This window comes from Capricornis sumatraensis, chromosome 1 (genome assembly GCF_032405125.1).
Source record: "Capricornis sumatraensis isolate serow.1 chromosome 1, serow.2, whole genome shotgun sequence".
Classification (NCBI taxonomy): domain Eukaryota; kingdom Metazoa; phylum Chordata; class Mammalia; order Artiodactyla; family Bovidae; genus Capricornis; species Capricornis sumatraensis.
The window spans coordinates 173,682,290-173,704,152 of NC_091069.1; the positions used below are offsets into that span (position 1 = coordinate 173,682,290).

Below are 21,863 nucleotides of genomic sequence, written 5' to 3' on the forward strand. Positions count from 1 at the left end.
ACACAAGGAGCTAATATTCCTAATATATAAAGAATTCCTGAGAATCAAGGGGAAAAAGGCGACAATCCAGTAGAAAAATGGCAAAGGATATAAATTCAAACAGGGCTTAAAAATATGAATGACACTATTCTCATTCATAATAAGAACAACTCAGATTAAAAGTTGAACTGAGGTAAGGCTGCTCACCTATCAGTTCTGCACACATTCAAGTGAGATGACAACTCTTGGGGGGCAGTGGGAAAGGGGTGCTCCTAGGCTGCTGGTGTACACGCATGCTAAGCCACTTCAGCTGTCTCCAATTCTTTGTGATCCTATGCACTGCAGCCCACCAGGCTCCTCTGTCCATGGGGATTCTCCAGGCAAGAATACTGGAGTGGGTTGCTGTGCCCTCCTCCAGGGGATCTTTACGACCCAGGGATGGAACCCATGTCTCTTGTGTCTCCTGCCTTGGCAGGCAGGTTTTTTACCACTACCCCTTACAACGCTGGATGGTGTACAAAATGATACAATACTATGGAAGGGGACCTGGCAACATCTGGCAAAGCAACAGAGGCATGACCCCCCTTTGACCTAATTCCCTGGAGTAAACCAGTGCTACTCGAACTGTGGTCCACAAGCTGTGACCACACTGAGGTAAGATAAATAATTTGGATAGTGTTTTTTAAAACCGTTATAGTAATGTGACAGGGTGATTTTTATGTCTATTGGATCTAATAACAAAATATGTGGACTTGTATTTTGCCTAGTTTTTTCTTTCAATTCACTTAAGAAATTTGCTTTGATTGAATTTTATGTAAGTATCCATCTGCAGCAGATTGCATAGTGAAAAGTAAAACCTGCTCCTTCACCACAGTTAGTTAAGAAACAAGAATAGGTGACTGCTGCTGCTGCTGCTGCTAAGTCACTTCAGTCATGTCCGACTCTGTGCGACCCCATAGACGGCAGCCCACCAGGCTCCCCTGTCCCTGGGATTCTCCAGGCAAGAACACTGGAGTGGCTAGCCATTTCCTTCTCCAATGCATGAAAGGGAAAAGTGAAAGTGAAGTCGCTCAGTTGTGTCCGGGACACCTGCAAAGTGACTTATACACGAGATTATTCCTTGTGGCTTTTTTTTTTTTTAATGACAAAAGACAAGCCACAACCAAATATTCAGCAAATGGAGACTGCTTAAATAAGCCATGGTGCATCTTAGTAATGGAATATGATACAGCTACAGATAAGAATGGGGGTTGGTCTTCAGATTTTGTTATGGAGGAGTCTCCAGGTATATTAAGTGAAAAAAACAAGGTGCACAAGAGTGTAATAAATATAGCATGCTACACTTTGTGTAAAAAAGAGGGTAGAAATAAGAATATATATTTATATTTGTTTATGTTAGCATTACAATACAGTGGAAAAATAAACCCAAACTAATTTTTTAAAAAAAGGTCACTTAAAAGTAGCAAAATGTTGATCCAGGTGTCTCAATATATACTTTTTTATATAATAGTTTCACCATTGAATATTAAATGTGCTTAATAATATCTATTCAATTAAAAAAGCTGGCTTAAAGCTCAACATTCAGAAACTAAGATCATGGCATCTGGTCCCATTACTTCATAGCAGATAGATGGGGAAACAGTGACAGACTTTAGTTTTAGTTTCTTGGGCTCCAAAATCACTGCAGATGGTGACTGCAGCCATGAAATTAAAAGACAAAGTAGAAAAACTATGACCAACCTAGGCAGCATATTAAAAAGCAGACATATTACTTTGCCAACAAAGGTCCATCTAGTCAAAGCTATATGGTTTTTCCAGTATTTATGTATGGATGTGAGAGTTGAACCATAAAGAAAGCTGAGCACCAAAGAATTGATGATTTTGAAATCTGGTGTTGGAGAAGACTCTTGAGAGTCCCTTGGACTGCAAGGAGAGCCAACCAGTCTATCCCAAAGGGAATCAATCCTGAATATTCATTGGAAGGACTGATGCTGAAGCTGGAGCTCCAATACTTTCGCCACCTGATGTGAGGAGCTGACTCATTGGAAAAGACCCTGATGCTGAGAAAGGTTGAAGGCAGGAGGAGAAGGGGACAACAAATGATGAGATGGTTGGATGGCATCACTGACTCGATGGATATGAGTCTGAGTAAGCTCTGTGAGTTGGTGAAAGACAGGGAGGCCTGGTGTGCTGCAGTTCATGGGATCGCAAAGAGTCAGACATGACTGAATGACTGAACTGAACTGAACTGATTCAATAAAAATTTTAAAAATTAGTGTTGGTTCCCTAAAACTTCTAATACACAGAGTTGCCCAAGAGTTCCTCTGGAGCCTGACTCAGACACTCTGTATCACTTCCCACCTCTCTCCTTCCCCAGTCCATCCAATGTGTCATCAAGTCCTGCTGACGCCACACCCTTTACATGTCCCTAACGAGAATCCCATGGACGGAGGAGCCTGGTGGGCTGCAGTCCATGGGGTCGCGAAGAGTGGGACACGGCTGAGCGACTTCCCTTTCCCTTTTCACTTTCGTGCATTGGAGAAGGAAATGACAGCCCACTCCAGTGTTCTTGCCTGGAGAATCCCATGGACGGAGGAGCCCGGTAGGCTGCAGTCCATGGGGTCGCAAAGAGTCGGACACAACTGATCGACATCACTTTCACTTTTCATTTTCATGCACTGGAGAAGGAAATGGCAACCCACTCCAGTGTTCTTGCCTGGAGAATCCCAGGGACGGGGGAGCCTGGTGAGCTGCCGTCTATGGGGTCGCACAGAGTCAGACACGACTGAAGCAACTTAGCAGCAGCAACCCACTAAGTGGCCTCCTTGGTGTCACTTTCATTATCTATGAAGTGAAAGGTTGAACTAGATCAGGGATTCCCGGCTGCAAATCGGAATCACTTCCGCTGGAGGTGGAGTCCTGGGACCAGTAAGTGAGTGATCCCCAAGCTGATTCTGACAAGTCTCCCCAAGGCTGAGAGGCCCCTGGGGTTCCTTGATGCTCAAGATCCTTTTTACCCCTAATCTCTCCTCTCTCTTCCCTCCTCACTGCCTCTACTTACTCCAGGTTTGGAAAACTACAGCAGGATGTCTCTTCCTGTTTCCTCACCTGTGTGTAAAATAAGATAAAACCTATCAGTGCATTGCTGCAAGGCTTCCAGGAAGCATCCCTGTGACCACACGGTCCTTGCACCTTTACCCTGCCCCATCCCACACCTCACAGGTCATTAGCCCCCAGAGCACCTCTTTAATCTCAATCTCAGGCTCAACTGGCTGCTCCTTCCCAGGAGAGCCTGGCCATCTCTCTGAGCAGAAACCCTCTGGGCGGGAGATTTGGCCCAAACTTACTCCCTGGAGCTAATTTTCATACAGCTGTTCACAGAACTTATTCCTCAGTGCTAAGCTGGGTCCTTCCTGCTGCGAAGGGAGTGGCACTGCTCTCCTGTCCCTGGTGCCAACATCTCCTTTCCTTGACACTGATTTCTGGCCTCAGGAGACTGAGGGATCAAGAGGCAGGGCCAACTCTAGAGCCAGTCAACCTGAGTTCAAATTCCAGCCTTCTCCTTACCAGCTGTGCAACTCTGGGAAAGAATACTTAACCTCTCCCTGCCTTAGTTTCCTCAAATTGGGAGTGAGAATAACAACATCAACTCCCTCAGCATCTGTAAAAGCTAGGGAGTTACAGGTGGCTGTACCTGCGGGTTCTGCATCTCACCAACATGGATGGAAAATATTCTGGAAAAAAATTCCAAAAAGTTCCAAAAAGCAAAACTTGAATCTGATGTGCCCCCAGAAACTATTTACATAACATTTAAATTGTATTTACAACTATTTACATTTCATTTGCATAATATTAGTAATCTAGAGATGATTTAAAGTGTACGGGAGAATGTGCATAGGTTATAAGCAAATACGGTACACCATTTTCTATAAGGCAGTCGAGCATCTGAGGGTATTGGTATAGGGACTGGTCCGGAACCAGTCCCCCATGGATGCTGGAGTGTACTACCTCTTAAAGGCATAGAACATAGGCCTGGCAGACAGTGAGCATTAATTAGAGCTATTCTGGTGCCCTGAGGGAAGAGGAGCAGGAAGGCCTGGGAAATTCCCTCATGTCCTTGGGCTGGAGGCCTTCTGTTTTCTCCCGTACTCTTTTTCCTTCTCCTTGCTGTGGGCCTGGACTGCATCAGGGGCCTCCTTCCCTCTGGTCAATAGGGGACACAGGCAGAAGATGGGGAGGGGGAGGCGTGGGTGGGCAGGAAGCAACAGAGTGGGTGGCTGCATCCCCCCACGGAAGGTCAGAGCTCCTTTCCTACAGCATCTCTGCCTCCAGGTTTCAACATCACTCCCTCCTTCCTCCCTTCAGGCCTAGGGATGTACCATACCCCTGGTTATCAGCCCCAGGGTACTGCACAGTGAGCCTTCCCATATATGGTTCCCCAAGCGCTTCCCACCCTCTATAAACAGTTCCTTTATTAAACTGCCCTCGCATGTCCCAATTTGCGTGTGCCATCTGTTTCCTGTGGGGACCCTGGCTGATATTAACACCTAATTGGCGATGTTCAATACATATGCAAATATCATCCTTTCAGACTTTAGCTGGGGCTTTTCTTCTATCAGACTTTAGCTGGGGCTTTTCTTCTATCGGAGAAGGCAATGGCAACCCACTCCAGTACTCTTGCCTGGAAAATCCCATGGGCGGAGGAGCCTGGTAGGCTGCAGTGCATGAGGTCGCTAGGAGTCAGACACGACTGAGCGACTTCACTTTCACTTTTCACTTTCATGCACTGAAGAAGGAAATGGCAACCCACTCCAGTGTTCCTGCCTGGAGAATCCCAGGGACGGGGGAGCCTTGTCTCTGGGGTCGCACAGAGTCGGACACGACTGAAGTGACTTAGCAGCTTAGCAGCTTTCTTCTATCAGCTCCTCAGGACATCCAAGGCAGTATGATAACTGCTCTCCCCCCATTATTCCCAACCCTCCCCTTGTCCGATGGTTCTTTCCCAGGCTTCTGTGCCACCCCGAGTCCCCAAGCACGGCCCTCTGTGTGGCCAGATTCTGGGTTCCTCCAGCCTGAATTAGGCGGACATTCTGGGGCTTCCCAAATAGTGTTAGTGGTAAAGAACCTGCCTGCCAATGCAGGAGACATAAGAGACTCAGGTTCCATCCCTGAGTTGGGAAGAGGAAACGGCAACCATTCCAGTATTCTTGCCTGGAGAATCCCAAGGACAGAGGAGCCTGGCAGGCTACAATCTACAGGGTTGCAAAGCATCGGACATGGCTGAGGTGACTTAGCACACACACATGCTCTCCCCTGGACCCCGGGCCTAAAAGCACCTAATTTCTGCAGCAGAAGTTCTGCTCATATTATGGTTTTCATGTAAATTTGTCCTCCAAGTCCCTCCTGAATGCATAATTACTTGGTGAACATCACTGTGGCCACCTGGGCCCCAGCACAGCACGCCTGCCGCTTGAGGAGCAGGGAAGGGTACACAGCACAGGACTGAGGGTGGGAGGGACGGGGACCGAGGACAGGACCCAGATTCTAGATCTCCTTTGCTCAGGTGAGGGAGGAGGAAAACGGGAGAGCGAGTGGAACAGCTTTCAGATATGGGAGAGCACACAGACCAGAGCTGCCCAGAGACAGGCAGCCTGAACACTCATTAGGGAGGAGACAGGAAGAGTCTTTGTTGAGGTGAGTGTTTCAATCCTGAGGATGCGCGGTGGTGGAGATGCTGACTTCAGGAATCCCACAAGGGCCGTGCCCAGCCTATTTGTCCGTCACCTTCAGGGACCTCCTCTGCCCTTGGCAAGAAAGCCAGGAGACCTTAAGAGGGGTTCAGAAGAGGGACAGAAGGAGCCCAGAGGCAGGGAATGGTGTTGGGAGTGCACACAGCCAGGGCTCCATGAACCAAGGCCCGAGGACATCAGCAGGGCAGGGGCTGCCATAGTGAAACAGGAGAAGGTGGTCAACCTCTGGGTCACAGAGGGTTACAGGATCTGACTTTCTGAGCTCTTTCTAGATACCTGGGGTTGGGGCTGACTTCCCAACTCCCAAGAAGCCCCCATCTTTGGAAATGATCTCTCCATCCACATATCAAAGGGATAGGCCCCCAGCAGGCTCACACGTACCCTATCCCCACCCCATCACAGCTGCCTGCACCAAGGGAAGACCAATCAGATGCTCTCCCCAGCCATTTGGGCATACAGTCCCTACCCCAAGCCTAGAGTCAGGTTGGTCATTGTAGAGGGACATGGAACACTAATGGCCCCATGGAATGCCGTCTCCCACCCATCCTGTGGGCTGAGAGGAGCAGAGATGATCTGAAATCAGAGACCAGAAGAGAGCAAAGACTCCCTGGGATGCTGCCAGCCTTTCAGTTCCCAGTTCTAACCCTTTCCTGAGTGAGGTCTGTGTTCTACTTCCACGAGCCGCCCCCTCCCAGATCCTTGTAATCAAACTCCCTGTTTTGCCTGGAGTCATGTCAGATAAGGTGTCACCTACTCAGTATTGTCTCCTCAGTGTCCATTCTCACCCTCCTTCTTCCTAAAGGAGCCTGTGCATCAGCAGGGGTAGGGTGGGGGCAGTGTGCCCTGCTCAGGTCCTGTCCTGGTCTTCCAGACTGAGTGGCCCAGTGAGACACTGGAAAGTCGCCTGGGGCCTGCAGGGAAGTGGCCCAGAAGGCTCCCTTCCTGCCTGACCTGTAGGTATGGGCAGCCTTGCAGCTTTAGGTGACCTCTAGCCACATGTTAAGGATCATGGTGCAGAAAGACAGATGAAATCTGGGCTGCTGCTGACAGAATGAGCCCTGCTCTGCCTACCTCCAGGCTTCTTTCCCATGTTCGATCATCACACTTTGGGGTCTGTCCCTTGTCTGTAAAATGGGGAGAGTAATCCCTCCCTCACAGAGTTGCTGCAAACACTTAAGGAGTTATTTTATCTAATAGGCTTAGATCAGCACCTGCCACAAAGTAGGAGATGTATATGTGCTCAGTTGCATCCGACTCTTTGCAACCCCAAGGACTGTAGGCCACCAGGATCCTCTGTCCATGGGATTCTCTAGGCAAGAATACTGGAATGGGTTGCCATCTCCTCCTCCAGGGAGGCGCTGTATAAAAGTTGGCTATTGTTATTATTATTTTTGAATAATTCACTCCTAATTTATTTAAGCCCTTGTTTTTTAGGTCTCAGGTACCATTAACCAAGCACCATTCCTATTTCACACAATTGGATTTCTCATGCCTACAACCCACATGCCTAAGACAATCAGGAATTTCTATTTCTAATATGTTTGGGTGGTCTGACATTAAAATAATCATAGGATTTCTCCACTGGCAGTGTGTAGTGGAGGTCATGTCACCTTCCTGAGGCTTGCAGAGTTCCACAGAAAGCCCAGAGCTTGGGAGGCTGCCAGACCTGGGTGCAAACCTTAGTTTTGTCACCTGTAAAATAAGGCTAATATGTCCTTGCTTTGGATAGAATGCTTGTCACCACGCTCCCAGAACTAAGTCTGGCACAGAGCAGGCCTTCTATGAAATCCATTTGTATAAATGTTTCATGTACATAAAACACTCACCTAGTCACCTAAGTGTCTTCCAAGGTTCTCCCTGCATTTGTTTATACATACTTCACTGGGCATTTGCTGAATGCCTACTACGTGCAGTTTCCTATATAGATAAAGGAAGTGAGGGAGGTGGAACACCCACAGTACAAAGGCTTGGTCCCTGCTTTCGTGGAGCTTACGGTTCACTAGGGGAGAGGAGACAGTCTCCCGAGGAACAAGCAGTCACCAGGCAGAGACAGTGACCTGGTCCTGGGGTCTGGATGCTAAGGGGGCACAGAAAGCCTGTGCTTCTCCCTGTCTCCAAGTGCGTGTCACTGGCACTGGGTGGGGTACTCTAGAAGAGGGGGTTGGAGAGCAGCACCAGCAGACTCCTGCTATTTGGGGGACCCTCTGTGACGAGGAAGGCATGTTCCCAAAGCCTTGGCCAGACATTCTACTGTTTTCTTTCCCGCTGCTGCCCCAGTTCCCTGTGGTCCTCACTATGGGGTCACTGTAACGGTGCTTGGAAGCATGTGAATGCATGTTTGTGTATGTGTGTGTGTGTGTGAGAGAGAGAGAGAGACAGAGAAAGAGAATGCACACCCACGTGGGCTGCCCCTTGAGGACTCCTCGCCTTCATGGGACTTCTCCAGAGCTCATTTTCCCAGCTCAGACAGTGGGAGGAGGATTAACTACAACTGTGGGAGGGGATGAAATTGCTGACTGAGAATGAAGGAAAGAGAAAAAAGGGCAGAGGGCCAGGCCCAGGGTCCAGGAAGGACCGCAGTCCTACAGGGACCTTTGCTCCTCTCTGGGGAGAAGGATGAGGGACACAGGGGTGGAGATTGTGTGTGTGAGCTGACCCCCTACAGAACCCACACTGACCCCCCAGCACACTCCCTGCACAACCATGCCCTCCCTGCTTGCAAGGCCTGCTGTCCAGACCTGCCTCTGGCAGGAGAAGCTGAAAAATCACACCGAGGACCATCAAGTCATCCATCATTCCATTCAGTAGGAGGATAAACAGAGGTGGGTGTCCCAGCTCCCCTGCTGCTTATGGTCCCACAAAAGAGAAGGAAGTATGAAGAGGAGATGAGCAGGAAGCAGAGTCCAAGGTGCCCTGGGAAAGGGAAGTGAGAGGATGCCAGTGGGATGGAGGTCTAGACCCTCTATAAAAGGAGGAACTCAAATAGGGCCTTCAGGAAAGAAGAGGAGCTCTCCCAGCCATCGGGGAGAAGAGCATTCCAGAACGTTGAACTGGTAAGGGCAGAGGCAGAGACACGGCCGTGGTCCATCCTCGCATCATCTAGCAAGGCTGGAGAAGTGGGCAGCAAGAGACGAGTCTGGAAACGAAGACCGAGGCCAAATGAGGGAGACTTCAGCACGAACCTGTAGTGTCAGGAGGTTTTCTTCCACTGAAAAGGAGGATGTGTCGATAGTTTGGAGCAGTGGAAGGATGTGGTTGAATCTGTGCTTTGGAAAGGTAGGTGCCAGGGGCAGCGGGAGGGATGGGTTACAGCAGGCCACCTGTCTGAGAATTGGAATTGGGTACCTTGTCCTCTGAGAGAGCCCAGCCCATGCTCAGAGTGTGTCTGGGTCTCAGGCCCACTAGCACCTGCCCAACTGCAGGGTCGCAGCCTTGGAGAGAAGCCAGGAGGGGCTGGAGGAGCGAGTGGGAGGGGCGTGGGTCACAGAGCTGAGCCAAGGCAGCAGTGGTGTGTGTGTGTTTGGTCCCTTCAGTCATGTCCACCTCTTTGTGACCCCAGGGACTGACTGTAGCCCACCATGCTCCTCTGCCCATGGGATTCTCCAGGCAAGAATACTTCAGTGGGTTGTCATTTCCTCCAAGGCAGCAGTGGAAACCATTCAAATTAATGCTGCAAGTTGGTTGTACCCAGAGTGGCAAGGGGTGTCTTTTGACTGCTAGAAAAGGTATAATCAGAACGGAAGAGACCCTGAAAGATGATGGCTTGAATAAACATGGCTGCCGCCTGTTGAGAATGTGCCAGGCACTGTGCTAAACGCCTCCCTCCAAGACCTCATGGCAGTTTGGCAAGAAAGTTGCACGATGCCCACGGGTCACTATGCTCAGGTGATGAGAGGAAACAGACAAGAGCAAAACTGAGGCACGCATACCACCAGTTGATAACAGAGTGATCTGAATCCAGGACTGGCTGCTGCAGCCCACCTCTGGGTCACTCCACACACCACCCTCCCTCGAGGAGAACTGGCCCCAGCCCTCCCTGTATCTGCCGAGCCCTGGCTCTGTGTGCTCTCTAAGCAACCTTCAGGGTTTCATTTGGTTTCCTGAGTTGGCTTCCAGACCAAGGAGAGCGCTTTCTGGTTATAAATTATTGAGCTGACTTTCTGCTACAAATCAGTCTCCTGTGAGTCTGGCTGTGGGGGCCAGTTTTTCCAGATCCTGAATGACTCTGGAGAAAGGCATTCCAGAGGTTGGACGGTCAGGGCAGAGCCCCACCCCTAGGGCTCTGACAGTAGCCTGGCAGTGCTGGGTCCAGCCTTGACTGGACGGCCAGGGGCCAGGGTGGATGGGATAAACTGAGAGACTCCCTTCTGTCCCCACCACTGCTCAGCCTTTGAGCCCTCGGGGACCCTTGGGGAAGGGGGCTCGGCTGGTTCTCCTTCCCCGGGTTCCTCCCTCCTTGCCTGCATTCAAAGTCTCCACTTGGCTGCTTGCCTGGGAGAGGAGGAGAAAAAGAGAAGAAAAAGAAAAGAAGAGGAAATAGGGGGAACCAAGAGCAGGAAAGAACACCATCTGCCTGTGGTTTGGTGTGGAGGGGAAGGCATGGGGGCCGACCCCCCTCCCATCCAGGATCACAAATGCCATCTTCCCACCCACCCATCACTCACCACTTGGGGGGCAAAGCTTAGCCAAGCTCAGCACAATGATAAAATTGAGATGCAGATTCCTTCCCATTGCTCTGAATAGAGCAGATTGGATACGGATTTCCCCCTTTTCTTCCCATTTAGACCATCTGGGCAGCTGGGGCCCCAGAGAAGATTGGGACCAGGTGGGGGAGGGGCAGAGGTTTCCTAGCACTTTTCAGCTCTGAAACCTCAGGGTGAGGGTAACGGATGCCACCCCCCACCGTATCCCCTTCCCTGGGGCAAGTTTGTTCTCTGTATTCTGCTCTCCAGGCTGGGCGGGGCTAGCTGGAGTCGCCTCTCCTCTGTCCTGGCAAACTCCAAGTGGTGCATTTGTCTTCAGGGTCTGCCGTCCTTCCTGCAGGCCCACCCACACCCCTTAACTGCAGATAAACCTATGGGGAGGATGGAAGGGAAAATGCGATCATAGAAAGTTGATAGGAAGGGCTATTAAAGATTGCTTTAAACCTGAGGAAAGTAAAGCTTGGGGAAGAGTATCCAGCTTAAGGTTAGGCAGGGAGCTGGTGGGAAAACCAAGACTAGATAATAACAACAACAGCAACAACAAAGACCATGTTATTTTGTATCAGGATGTGTTCTACGCTCTTTGTATTATGCCATTTAATCCGTACAATAACCCTACAAAGTAGGTACAATTATCATGCCTATTTGCCCATTTCATAGATGGGCAAACTGAGGCACAGACCTGCTAAGTAACTCGTATAAGGCCAAATTGGTAGAAGTCAGACCCAAATCCAGGCAGTGGGGCTCCAGAGCCTGCCCCTCGCTCGGTCTCAGCGTACCACCCAGGAAAATGGCATTATTTGACAGACCCTTAGGAGTGGAGCTCAGGCTGCTCCAGTAAGCATTTGCAGATGGGGAAACTTATAAAACACAGCCCACAGCCATTCTGTATTTATAATCACAAAATCTAGACTTGTTCCTCTGAACAGAGTATATCAACACAAAGTTAGAACTGGAAATAAGAATAGAAAGGGAATATTTACATCGCTTGGCGAAAGAAGCAAGTGTGAACCTCGTGAGGAGATGGCATGTGGCTGGATCCAACACCGGAGGAGAGAACCTGGTGCTCAGGGAGACGCCACGAATTAGATCCAGGACCCTGCCTCATGGTTGCACCGCAGCTTAAATGAAATAAGGTGAGTAGCATGTTTGGTTCATACCTTGTCGGAAAAGTAATATGAAAGGTGGTGGTGGTGGTGGTCACCCTAAGGTGGTAAGGTCATGAGTAGGGGTTTTTTCCTGTCTCTCAGACATTCTGTAATATTTAATTGTTTTCACATGGAGAAGAAAATAAAGGAGACTTGCCTACTTTAATTGCTGGAATTAAATGCTAAGGATGTTGCCAAACACAAATCAAGCTTATCTATTCATTAGAGCAGCCTCCTTTTTCTCCTCCCCGTGGGCAAGCTCTTTCCATGGAAATATTTTGCTATCAGATATTCAGTTGCTGTATAAAATGAAAACTGCATTTGAAAACATGCCTAAGCTCAAAAACAGCCCACGAATCCAGCTAAAGGCCTGGGTTTCCTTGGGGTTTCAATGGCAGATCCACTGCTCAACATAAATCTTTGTGGGAAGGGTCCCTTTCACCTCACAAACCACAGCATGGTTCTGAGCATATGGAGAGGCAGTTCTATAACCTAGAGAACCCCGACAGAGAGGCACGGTGCTGCTGACGGTCGCACAACAGCGTGAATGTTCCTAACGCCACGGACTACAAAATGGTTAAATGGGGTTGATAAGAATGTACAATAGTGCAGCTGCTATGGAAGATAGTGTGGTGGTGCCTCAGAAAAATACAAATAGAATTACCATGTGATCCAATAATTTCCCTTCTGGGCACGGGCATACTTCATTGGATTGAGCTTTGCTTTATTGTGCTTCAAAGATTTTTCTTTCTTTTCTTTTTTTACAAATTGAAGGTTTGTGGCAAGCCTTCCTTGAATAACTCTATCAGTGTCATTTTCCAACAGCATTTGTTCACTTCATGTCTCTCTGTCATATTTTGGTAATTCTTGGAACATTTCAAACGTTTTCATTATTATTATATTTGTTACGATGATCTGTGATCAGTGATCTTTGATGTTACTATTGTTCTGGCATTTTTTAGTAATACTTTAAATTAAGGCATGTACAGTTTTCTAGACATGATGCTATTGCACACTTACTAGACTGCAGCACAGTGTGACTACAACCCTAACACGCACTGGAAAACCAAAACATTCCTGTGAGTTGCTTTATAGCGATCTTTGCTTTATCGCTGTAATCTGGAACTGAACCCATAACATCTCCGAGCTATGCCTTTATGCACCTGTGTGCTAAGTCACTTTAGTCATGTCCGACTCTTTATGACCCTATGGACTGTAGTCTGCTAAGCTCCTCTGTCCATGGAACTCTCCAGGCAAGAATACTGGAGTGGGTTGCCATGCCCTCCTCCAGGGGATCTTCCCGACCCAGGGATGGAACCCAGGTCTCCTGCATTGGCAGCAAGTTCTTTACCAGTAGCGCCACCTGGGAAGCCCATGCCTGTATGCTGCTGCTGCTGCTGCTGCTGCTGCTGCTGCTGCTGCTGCTAAGCCGCTTCAGTCATATCCGACTCTGTGCGACCCCACAGAAGGCAGCCCACCAGGCTCCCCCGTCCCTGGGATTCTCCAGGCAAGAACACTGGAGTGGGTTGCCATTTCCTTCTCCAATGCATGAAAGTGAAAAGTGAAAGTGAAGTCGCTCAGTCATGTCTGACTCTTAGTGACCCCATGGACTGCAGCCTACCAGGCTCCCCTGTCCATGGGATTTTCCAGGCAAGAGTACTGGAGTGGGGTGCTGTTGCCTTCTCCGCCATGCCTGTATATATCCCCCCAAAATGAAAGCAGGGACTCAAAAAGATATTTGTATACCCATATACATCACAGCATTATTCAAAATAGCCCAAAGGGGAAGCAACCCCAATGTCTATCAAAAGATGAATGGATTTTTTTTAAAAATGTGGTATATAATGGAATATTATTCAGCCTTTTATAAGGAAGGAACTTTTACACGTATACAACATGACGAACCTTGAAGACATATGCTGAATGAAATAAGCCAGACACAAAAGGACAAATATTGTATAATTCCACTCATATGAAGAATAGTCTAATTTACAGAGACAGAAAGTAGAATGGTGGTTACCAGGGGCTGGGGAGAGGGGAGAATGGCGAGCTGCTATTTACTGGGTACAGAGCTTCAGTTTGCAAGATGAAAAGAGTTCTGTAGATGGGTGAAGGTGATGGTTGTGTTACTGAAAGGTATGTGTGGGCGGTCTGGCTGCTTACCGGTCAGAAGCCAGCAAACAGGCTAGGCTGGTGGAAAGAAAAGTTTGCTTTATTTCAGATGCTGGCAGCTGGGGCAGAGGGAGGGTGGTGGATGTCTGTCCAAAGGCTGATTCCCCCACTGACAAACAGGGGATGAGAACTTTTACAGACAGAAGTGTGTGTGTGGGGGGGTGTTTACATGCAGAAACAGCACAGCAATCTCTAACAGTCGTCTTCAAACGGGCAGTGATCTGACCAGCATCATCTTGATTGTTTCAGATGAAGTTAATCTTCAGTTCCAGGGTCCATTTGTTCCCATTGTTTTGCGATCAGTTCCCACAATTGTGGCAGCTCGTGTCCTGAGTCCAGTCTGGTCATCATGTAGTTAACTTCTCCACTGGGTTTTGGTATCTATAACTCAGAGGATATGGCTCAGAATATTATCTATAGCCCTTGAGAAAGAGCTAAATGTTCTTGACCATGCTTAATGACTACATTGTTATTATTATTAGTCTCCTTTGACTGTTTTCCTTTGTTTCCACATTTCTCACTTCTCTGATTAAACTTACTCTTTGACTGAAGTTTTCCAGAGGGAAAAAGGCAGGCAGAGGACATGGTGAGTGGGCAAGGACTATAGGGTCCTGCTCCATTTCAAATGCACAACAATGTGAATGTTTGTAATACCAGGTAACAGTACACAAGAATGCTTAAGATGGTAAATTTTACGTTGTGTATATGCTACCAAATTTTTTTGAAAACAGTTTCTAAAATCCTCAGGATTGAAGAGGACCAGGAGACCCCAGGGGGTGTGCTGCTGACCCCCCAGAGGATCAGGTCTTCTCCCGCTCTCCCCACAGTGTGGTGCCCACTGCCAGACCCTCACACCCCTCAAGGCATACTTGCCCCTGATCAGTGAGTGAAGTGAGCCCCCTACTGTCCATGCGCACCCTGGTACCTGGCTGGGGCATCAGACAGCCCAGGCTGAGGTGTGGGCCACAGGGTTAGATGGAGACCCAGGATGAGCTGAAACCACTAGGGGGCAATTTCTGGTGAGTCTTTGGATATACAGTAAATGAGGCTCTCTTTTGAGACAGGTTAGGTGTGAGGACAGACGTCTGGGTGGACTGTGTGCTGGCTACTGTCTTTATTTCCTGCTGCTGCTATAAGCAATGACCTGGTGGCTTCAAACAACACACATTCATTCTCTCCAGACTGCAGGTTGGAAGTCTGACACGGGTCCCCCTGGGCTGAAATCAAGGTGTGGGCAGAGCCACATTCCTTCCTGGAGGCTCTTGGGGAGGATCCGTTTCCTTGCTCTTTCCAGCTTCTAGAAGCAGCCCATGTTCCATCTTCAGAGCCAGGAGCCCTGCCTCTCTATAGCCCTTCTTTGGTAGTTACACAGTCGGTCAGTCGCTCAGTCGTGTACGACTCTGCAACCCCATAGACTGCAGCATGCCAGGTCTCCCTATCCATTACCAACTCCCAGAGTTTACTCAAACTCGTGTCCGTTGAGTCAGTGATGCCATCCAACCATCTCATCCTCTGTCAGCCCCTTCTCCTCCCATCTTCAATCTTCCCCAACATCAGGGTCTTTTCCAATGATTCAGTTCTTCGCATCAAGTGGCCAAAGTATTGGAGTTTCAGCCTCAGCATCAGTCCTTCCAATGAATATTCACGACTGATTTCCTTTAGGATGGACTGGTTGGATCTCCTTGCAGTCCAAGGGACTCTCAAGAGTCTTCTCCAACACCACAGTTCAAAAGCATCAATTCTTCAGCACTCAGCTTTCTTCAGGGTCCAACTCTTACATCCATACACGACCACTGGAAAAACCATAGCCTTGACCAGACGGACCTTTGTTGGCAAAATAATGTCTCTGCTTTTTAATATGCTGAATAGGTTGGTCATAACTATTCTTTCAAGGAGTAAGCATCTTTTAATTTCATGGCTGCAGCCACCATCTGCAGTGATTTTGGAGTCCCCAAAATAAAGTTTCTCACTGTTTCCACTGTTTCCCTGTCTACTTGCCATGAAGTGATGGGACCAGATGCCATGATCTTAGTTTTCTGAATATCAAGGTTTAAGCCAACGTTTTCACTTTCCTTTTATACTTTCATCAGGAGGCTCTTTAGGTCTTCTGTGCTTTTTAAAGGGTGTTGTTATCTGCATATCTGAGGTTATTGATATTTCTCCCGGCAATCTTGATTCCAGCTTGTGCTTCATCCAGCCCAGCATTTCTCATTATGTACTCTACATATAAGTTAAATAAGCAGGGTAACAATATACAGCCTTGATGTACTCCTTTCCTTATTTGGAACCAGTCTGTTGTTCCATGTCCAGCTCTAACTGTTGCTTCTTGACCTGCATACAGATTTCTCAGGAGGCAGGTATGGTGGTCTGGTATTCCCATCTCTTTCACAATTTTCCAGTTTGTTGTGATCCACACAGTCAAAGGGTTTGGCATAGTCAATAAAGCAGAAAGAGGGGGGCGGTCCTAAGATGGCAGAGGAATCAACAGGGAGACCACTTTCTCCCCCACAAATTCATCAAAAGAACATTTAAACGCTGAGTAAATTCCACAAAACAACTCTGAATGCCGGCAGAGGACATCAGGCACCCAGAAAAGCAACCCATTGTCTTCGAAAGGAGGTAGGAAAAAATATAAAAGACAAAAAAAGAGACAAAAGAGGTAGGGATGGAGCTCCGGCCCGGGAAGGGAGTCTTGAAAAGAGAGAAGTTTCCAAACACCAGGAAACACTCTCACTGCCGAGTCTGTGGCGAGCCTTGGAAGCACAGAGGGCAACATAACTGGGAGGAAAAATAAATAAATAACTTAAACCCATAGATTACGAGCCCAACGGTAACTCCCCCAGTGGAGAAGCAGCGCAGACGCCTGCACCCGCCACTAGCAAGCAGGGGCTGGGCAGGGAGGCGCGGGCTGCATTGCTTAGAGTAAGGACCAGGCCTGAATGCCCCGAGGGCAATCTGAGGGAACTAACTTGGGCTAGCAAACCAGACTGTGGGATAGCTACCACGAGAAAAGCCCTAACTTAAGACACTGCAGGCCCACTCACAGAACAAAGAACTGTACAGAGCTAGTCGGCCACAGACCATCCCCCTCCAGTGACAGGCAGCCAGAGCCGGAAGGGGGCAAACGCAGCCCCAGAGAGACATTATCTACCAAACTGCAAGCAGGCTACTTTGCTAACTAAGACTTCTTGGGGTTCTGGACAGTCAACATCCGCCTGAGAAGGTGTGCCGGTTGTACACCCAGAAAACCGAGTGGTAGGGACAGGGGAGGCGATAAGTCACAGTGACCGTGCCCGCCAAACACCTCATCACCTGAGCTGCTCGGACCTGGGAAGGGCACAAAACGCAGGCCCAACAGACTCTGCGCCTCTGAGGATTACCCGAGTGCCTGAACCTGAGCAGCTTAGACCTGGGAGGTGCATGCAGCCCAGGGCTGGCCTTGGACGGTTCCCGGCAGAGCAACCTAGAGCCTGAGCAGTGTGGGCAGGGAGGGCACACGCTGCGTGAGTTGGGGCAGGCCCAGTGTGGCTGAGGCACTGCGAGCACACGCCAGTGTTATTTGTTTGCAGCGTCCCTCCCTCCTCACAGCACGACTGAACAAGCGAGGCTTAAAAAGTGTCCACCACCACCCCCTTGTGTCAGGGCGGAAATCAGACACTGAAGAGACCAGCAAACAGAAGAAGCCAAAACAGAGGGAACTGCCTTGGAAGTGACAGGTGCACTAGATTACAACCCTGTAGTTAGTACCGACTACATAGGAAGGGGCCTACAGATCTTGAGAAATATAAGCTGGACCAAGGAACTATCCGAAAATGAACTGACCTCACACTGCCCAAAACAACACCAGAGAAAGTCCTAGATATAGTTTTACTATTTTTATGATCATTCTTTTTTTTTTAATTTTAAGTCCTCTATTACTCTGTTAATTTTCATTTTTATAACCTGCTTTACTTTGAAAAAAAAAGACCCTATTTTTTAAAGCAAACTTCATATATATATTTTTTATAATTTTTGTGACTTTGTTTTTTTTTCTTTTTTTTATATTGTATTTTTGAAAATCTAACCTCTACTCTAGATTTTTAATCTTGGCTTTTTGGTATTTGTTATCAATTTTGTACCTTTAACAACACAATCTTCAGTACCCATTTTTACTTGGGAGCGAGATTGCTGGCTTGACTGTTCTCTTCCCCTTTGGACTCTCCTTTTTCTCCACCAGGTCGCCTCTATCTCTTCCCTGCCCCTTCTCTTCTCTACCCAACTCTGTGAATCTCTTTGTGTGTTCCAGACGGTGGAGAACACTTAGGGAACTGATTACTGGCTGGATCGGTCTCTCTCCTTTTGACTCCCCTCTTTATTCTCCTGGCCAGATCTGTCTCCTTCCTCCCTCTTCTCTTCTCTGTATAACTCTGTGAACATCTCTGAGCGGTCCAGACTGTGGAGTGCACATAAGGAAGTGATTACTGGCTAGCTTGCTCTCTCCTCTTTTGATTCCACCTCATCTCATTTGGGTCACCTCTAACTACCCCCTCTCTCTTTTCTTCTCCATGTAACTCTGTGAACCTCTCTGGGTGTCCCTCACTGTGGAGAAACTTTCCATCTTTAACCTAGATGTTTTATCAATGGTGCTGTATAGACGGAGAAATCTTGAGACTACTGTAAAAATAAGACTGAAAACCAGAAGCAGGAGGCTTAAGTCCAAATCCTGAGAACAGCAGAGAACTCCTGACTCCAGGGAACATTAATTGACAGGAGCTCATCAAATGCCTCCATACCTACACTGGAACCAAGCACCACCCAAGGGCCAACAAGTTCCAGAGCAAGATATACCACACAAATTCTCTAGCAACACAGGAACACAGCCCTGAGCTCCAATATACAGGCTGCCCAAAGTTACTCCAAACCCAGTGACATCTCATAACTCATCACTGGACACTTCATTGCATCCAGAGAGAAGAAATCCAGCTCCACCCACTAGAACACCGACACAAGCTTCCCTAACCAAGGAACCTTGACAAGCCACCCATACAACCCCACCCACAGCAAGAAAACTCCACAATAAAGAGAACTCCACAAACTGCCAGAATACAGAAAGGCCACCCCAAACTCAGTAATATAAACAAGATGAAGAGACAGAGGAATACTCAGCAGGTAAAGGAACAGGATAAATGCCCACCAAACCAAACAAAAGAGGAAGAGATAGGGAATCTACCTGATAAAGAATTCCAAATAATGATAGTGAAAATGATCCAAAATCTTGAAATCAAAATGGAATCACAGATACATAGCCTGGAGACAAGGATTGAGAAGATGCAAGAAAGCTTTAACAAGGACCTAGAAGAAATAAAAAAGAGTCAATATATAATGGATAATGCAATAATTGAGATAAAAAACACTCTGGAGGCAACAAATAGTAGAAAAATGGAGGCAGAAGATAGGATTAGTGAAGTAGAAGATAGAATGGTAGAAATAAATGAATCAGAGAGAAAAAAAATGAATTAAAAGAAATGAGGACAATCTCAGAGAACCCCAGGACAATATTAAACACTCCAACATTCGAATTATAGGAGTCCCACAAGAAGACAAAAAGAAAGACCATGAGAAAATACTTGAGGAGATAATAGTTGAAAACTTCCCTAAAATGGGGAAGGAATAGCCACCCAAGTTCAAGAAACACAGAGAGTCCAAAACAGGATAAACCCAAGGCGAAACACCCCAAGACACATATTAATCAAATTAACAAAGATCAAACACAAAGAACAAATATTAAAAGCAGTAAGGGAAAAACAACAAATATCACACAAGGGGATTCCCATAAGGATAACAGCTGATCTTTCAATAGAAACTCTTCAGGCCAGGAGGGAATGGCAAGACATACTTAAAGTGATGAAAGAAAATAACCTACAGCCCAGATTACTATACCCAGCAAGGATCTCATTCAAATATGCAGGAGAAATCAAAAGCTTTACAGACAAGCAAAAGCTGAGAGAATTCAGCACCACCAAACCAGCTCTCCAACAAATGCTAAAGGATATTCTCTAGACAGGAAACACGAAAAGGGTGTATAAACTCGATCCCAAAACAATAAAGTAAATGGCAACGGGATCATACTTATCAATAATTACCTTGAACATAAATGGGTTGAATGCTCCAACCAAAAGACAAAGACTGGCTGAATGGATACAAAAACAAGACCCCTATATATATTGTCTACAAGAGACCCACCTCAAAACAAGGGACACATACAGACTGAAAGTGAAGGGCTGGAAAAAGATATTCCACGCAAATAAAGACCAAAAGAAAGCGGGAGTTTATCAGATAAAATAGGCTTTAAAACAAAGGCTGTGAAAAGAGACAAAGAAGGACACTAAATAATGATCAAAGGATCAATCCGAGAAGAAGATATAACAATTATAAATATATATGCACCCAACATAGGAGCACTGCAATATGTAAGACAAATGTTAACAAATATGAAAGGGGAAATTAACAATAACACAATAATAGTGGGAGACTTTAATTCCCACTCACACCTATGGATAGATCAACTAAACAGAAAATTAACAAGGAAACACAAAATTTAAATGACACAACAGACCAGTTAAACCTAATTGATATCTATAGGACATTTCACCCCAAAACAATGAATTTCACCTTTTTCTCAAGCACACACAGAACCTTCTCCAGGATAGATCACATCCTGGGCCATAAATCTAGTCTTGGTAAATTCAAAAAAATTGAAATCATTCCAAGCATCTATTCTGACCACAATGCAGTAAGATTAGATCTCAATTACAGGAGAAAAACTATTTAAAATTCCAACATATGGAGGCTGAACAACACACTGCTGAATAACCAACAAATCATAGAAGAAATCAAAATATGCATAGAAATGAATGAAAATGAAAACACAACAACCCAAAACCTGTGGGACACTGTAAAAGCAGTGCTAAGGGGAAAGTTGATAGCAATACAGGCATACCTCAAGAAAAAAGACAAAAGTCAAATAAATAACCTAACTCTACACCTAAAGCAACTAGAAAAGGAAGACATGAAAAACCTCAGGGTTAGTAGAAGGAAAGAAATCTTAAAAATTAGGGCAGAAATAAATGCAAAAGAAACAAAAGAGACCATAGCAAAAACCAACAAAGCCAAAAGCTGGTTCTTTGAAAGGATAAATAAAATTGACAAACCATTAGCCAGACTCATCAAGAAACAAAGGGAGAAAAATCAAATCAATAAAATTAGAAATGAAAATGGTAAGATCACAACAGACAACACAGAAATACAAAGGATCATAAGAGACTACTATCAGCAGTTGTATGCCAATAAAATGGACAACTTGGAAGAAATGGACAAATTCTTGGAAAATACAACTTTCCAAAGGGGATAATAGAAAATCTTAACAGACCCATCACAAGCACAGAAATTGAAACTGTAATCAGAAATATTCCAGCAAACAAAAGCCCAGGTACAGATGGCTTCACAGCTGAATTCTACCAAAAATTTAGAGAAGAGCTAACACCTATCCTACTCAAACTCTTCCAGAAAATTGCAGAGGAAGGTAAACTTCCAAACTCATTGTATGAGGCCACCATCACCCTAATACCAAAACCTGACAAAAATGCCACAAAAAATAAAACCACAGGCCAATATCACTGATGAACATAGATGCAAAAATCCTTAACAAAAGTCTAGCAATCAGAATCCAACAACACATTAAAAAGATCATACACCATGACCAAGTGGGCTTTATCCCAGGGATGCAAGGATTCAATATCTGCAAATCAATCAATGTAATACACCACATTAACAAATTGAAAAATAAAAGCCATATGATTATCTCAATAGATGCAGAGAAAGCCGTTGACAAAATTCAACATCCATTTATGATAAAAACTCTCCAGAAAGCAGGAATAGAAGGAACATACCTCAACATAATAAAAGCTATATATGACAAACCCACAGCAAACATTATCCTCAATGGTGAAAAATTGAAAGCATTTCCCCTAAAGTCAGGAACAAGACAAGGGTGCCCACTTTCACTACTATTATTCAACACAGTTTTGGAAGTTTTGGCCACAGCAATCAGAGCAGAAAAAGAAATAAAAGGA

The 21,863-nt window shown here is 46.5% G+C and overlaps 1 protein-coding gene across 1 annotated transcript in view; it reads right to left on the reverse strand.

The window, feature by feature from the left end:
• The window catches only part of SEMA5B (semaphorin 5B), a 50,341-nt gene extending 38,801 nt beyond the window's left edge, over nucleotides 1-11,540 (reverse strand). The window contains exon 1 of the mRNA XM_068968484.1: nucleotides 11,416-11,540. Within this exon, the coding sequence (XP_068824585.1) occupies nucleotides 11,416-11,540 (125 nt within the window). The remainder of the gene's footprint in view (nucleotides 1-11,415) is intronic.
• Between the last annotated feature and the right edge of the window lie 10,323 nt (nucleotides 11,541-21,863).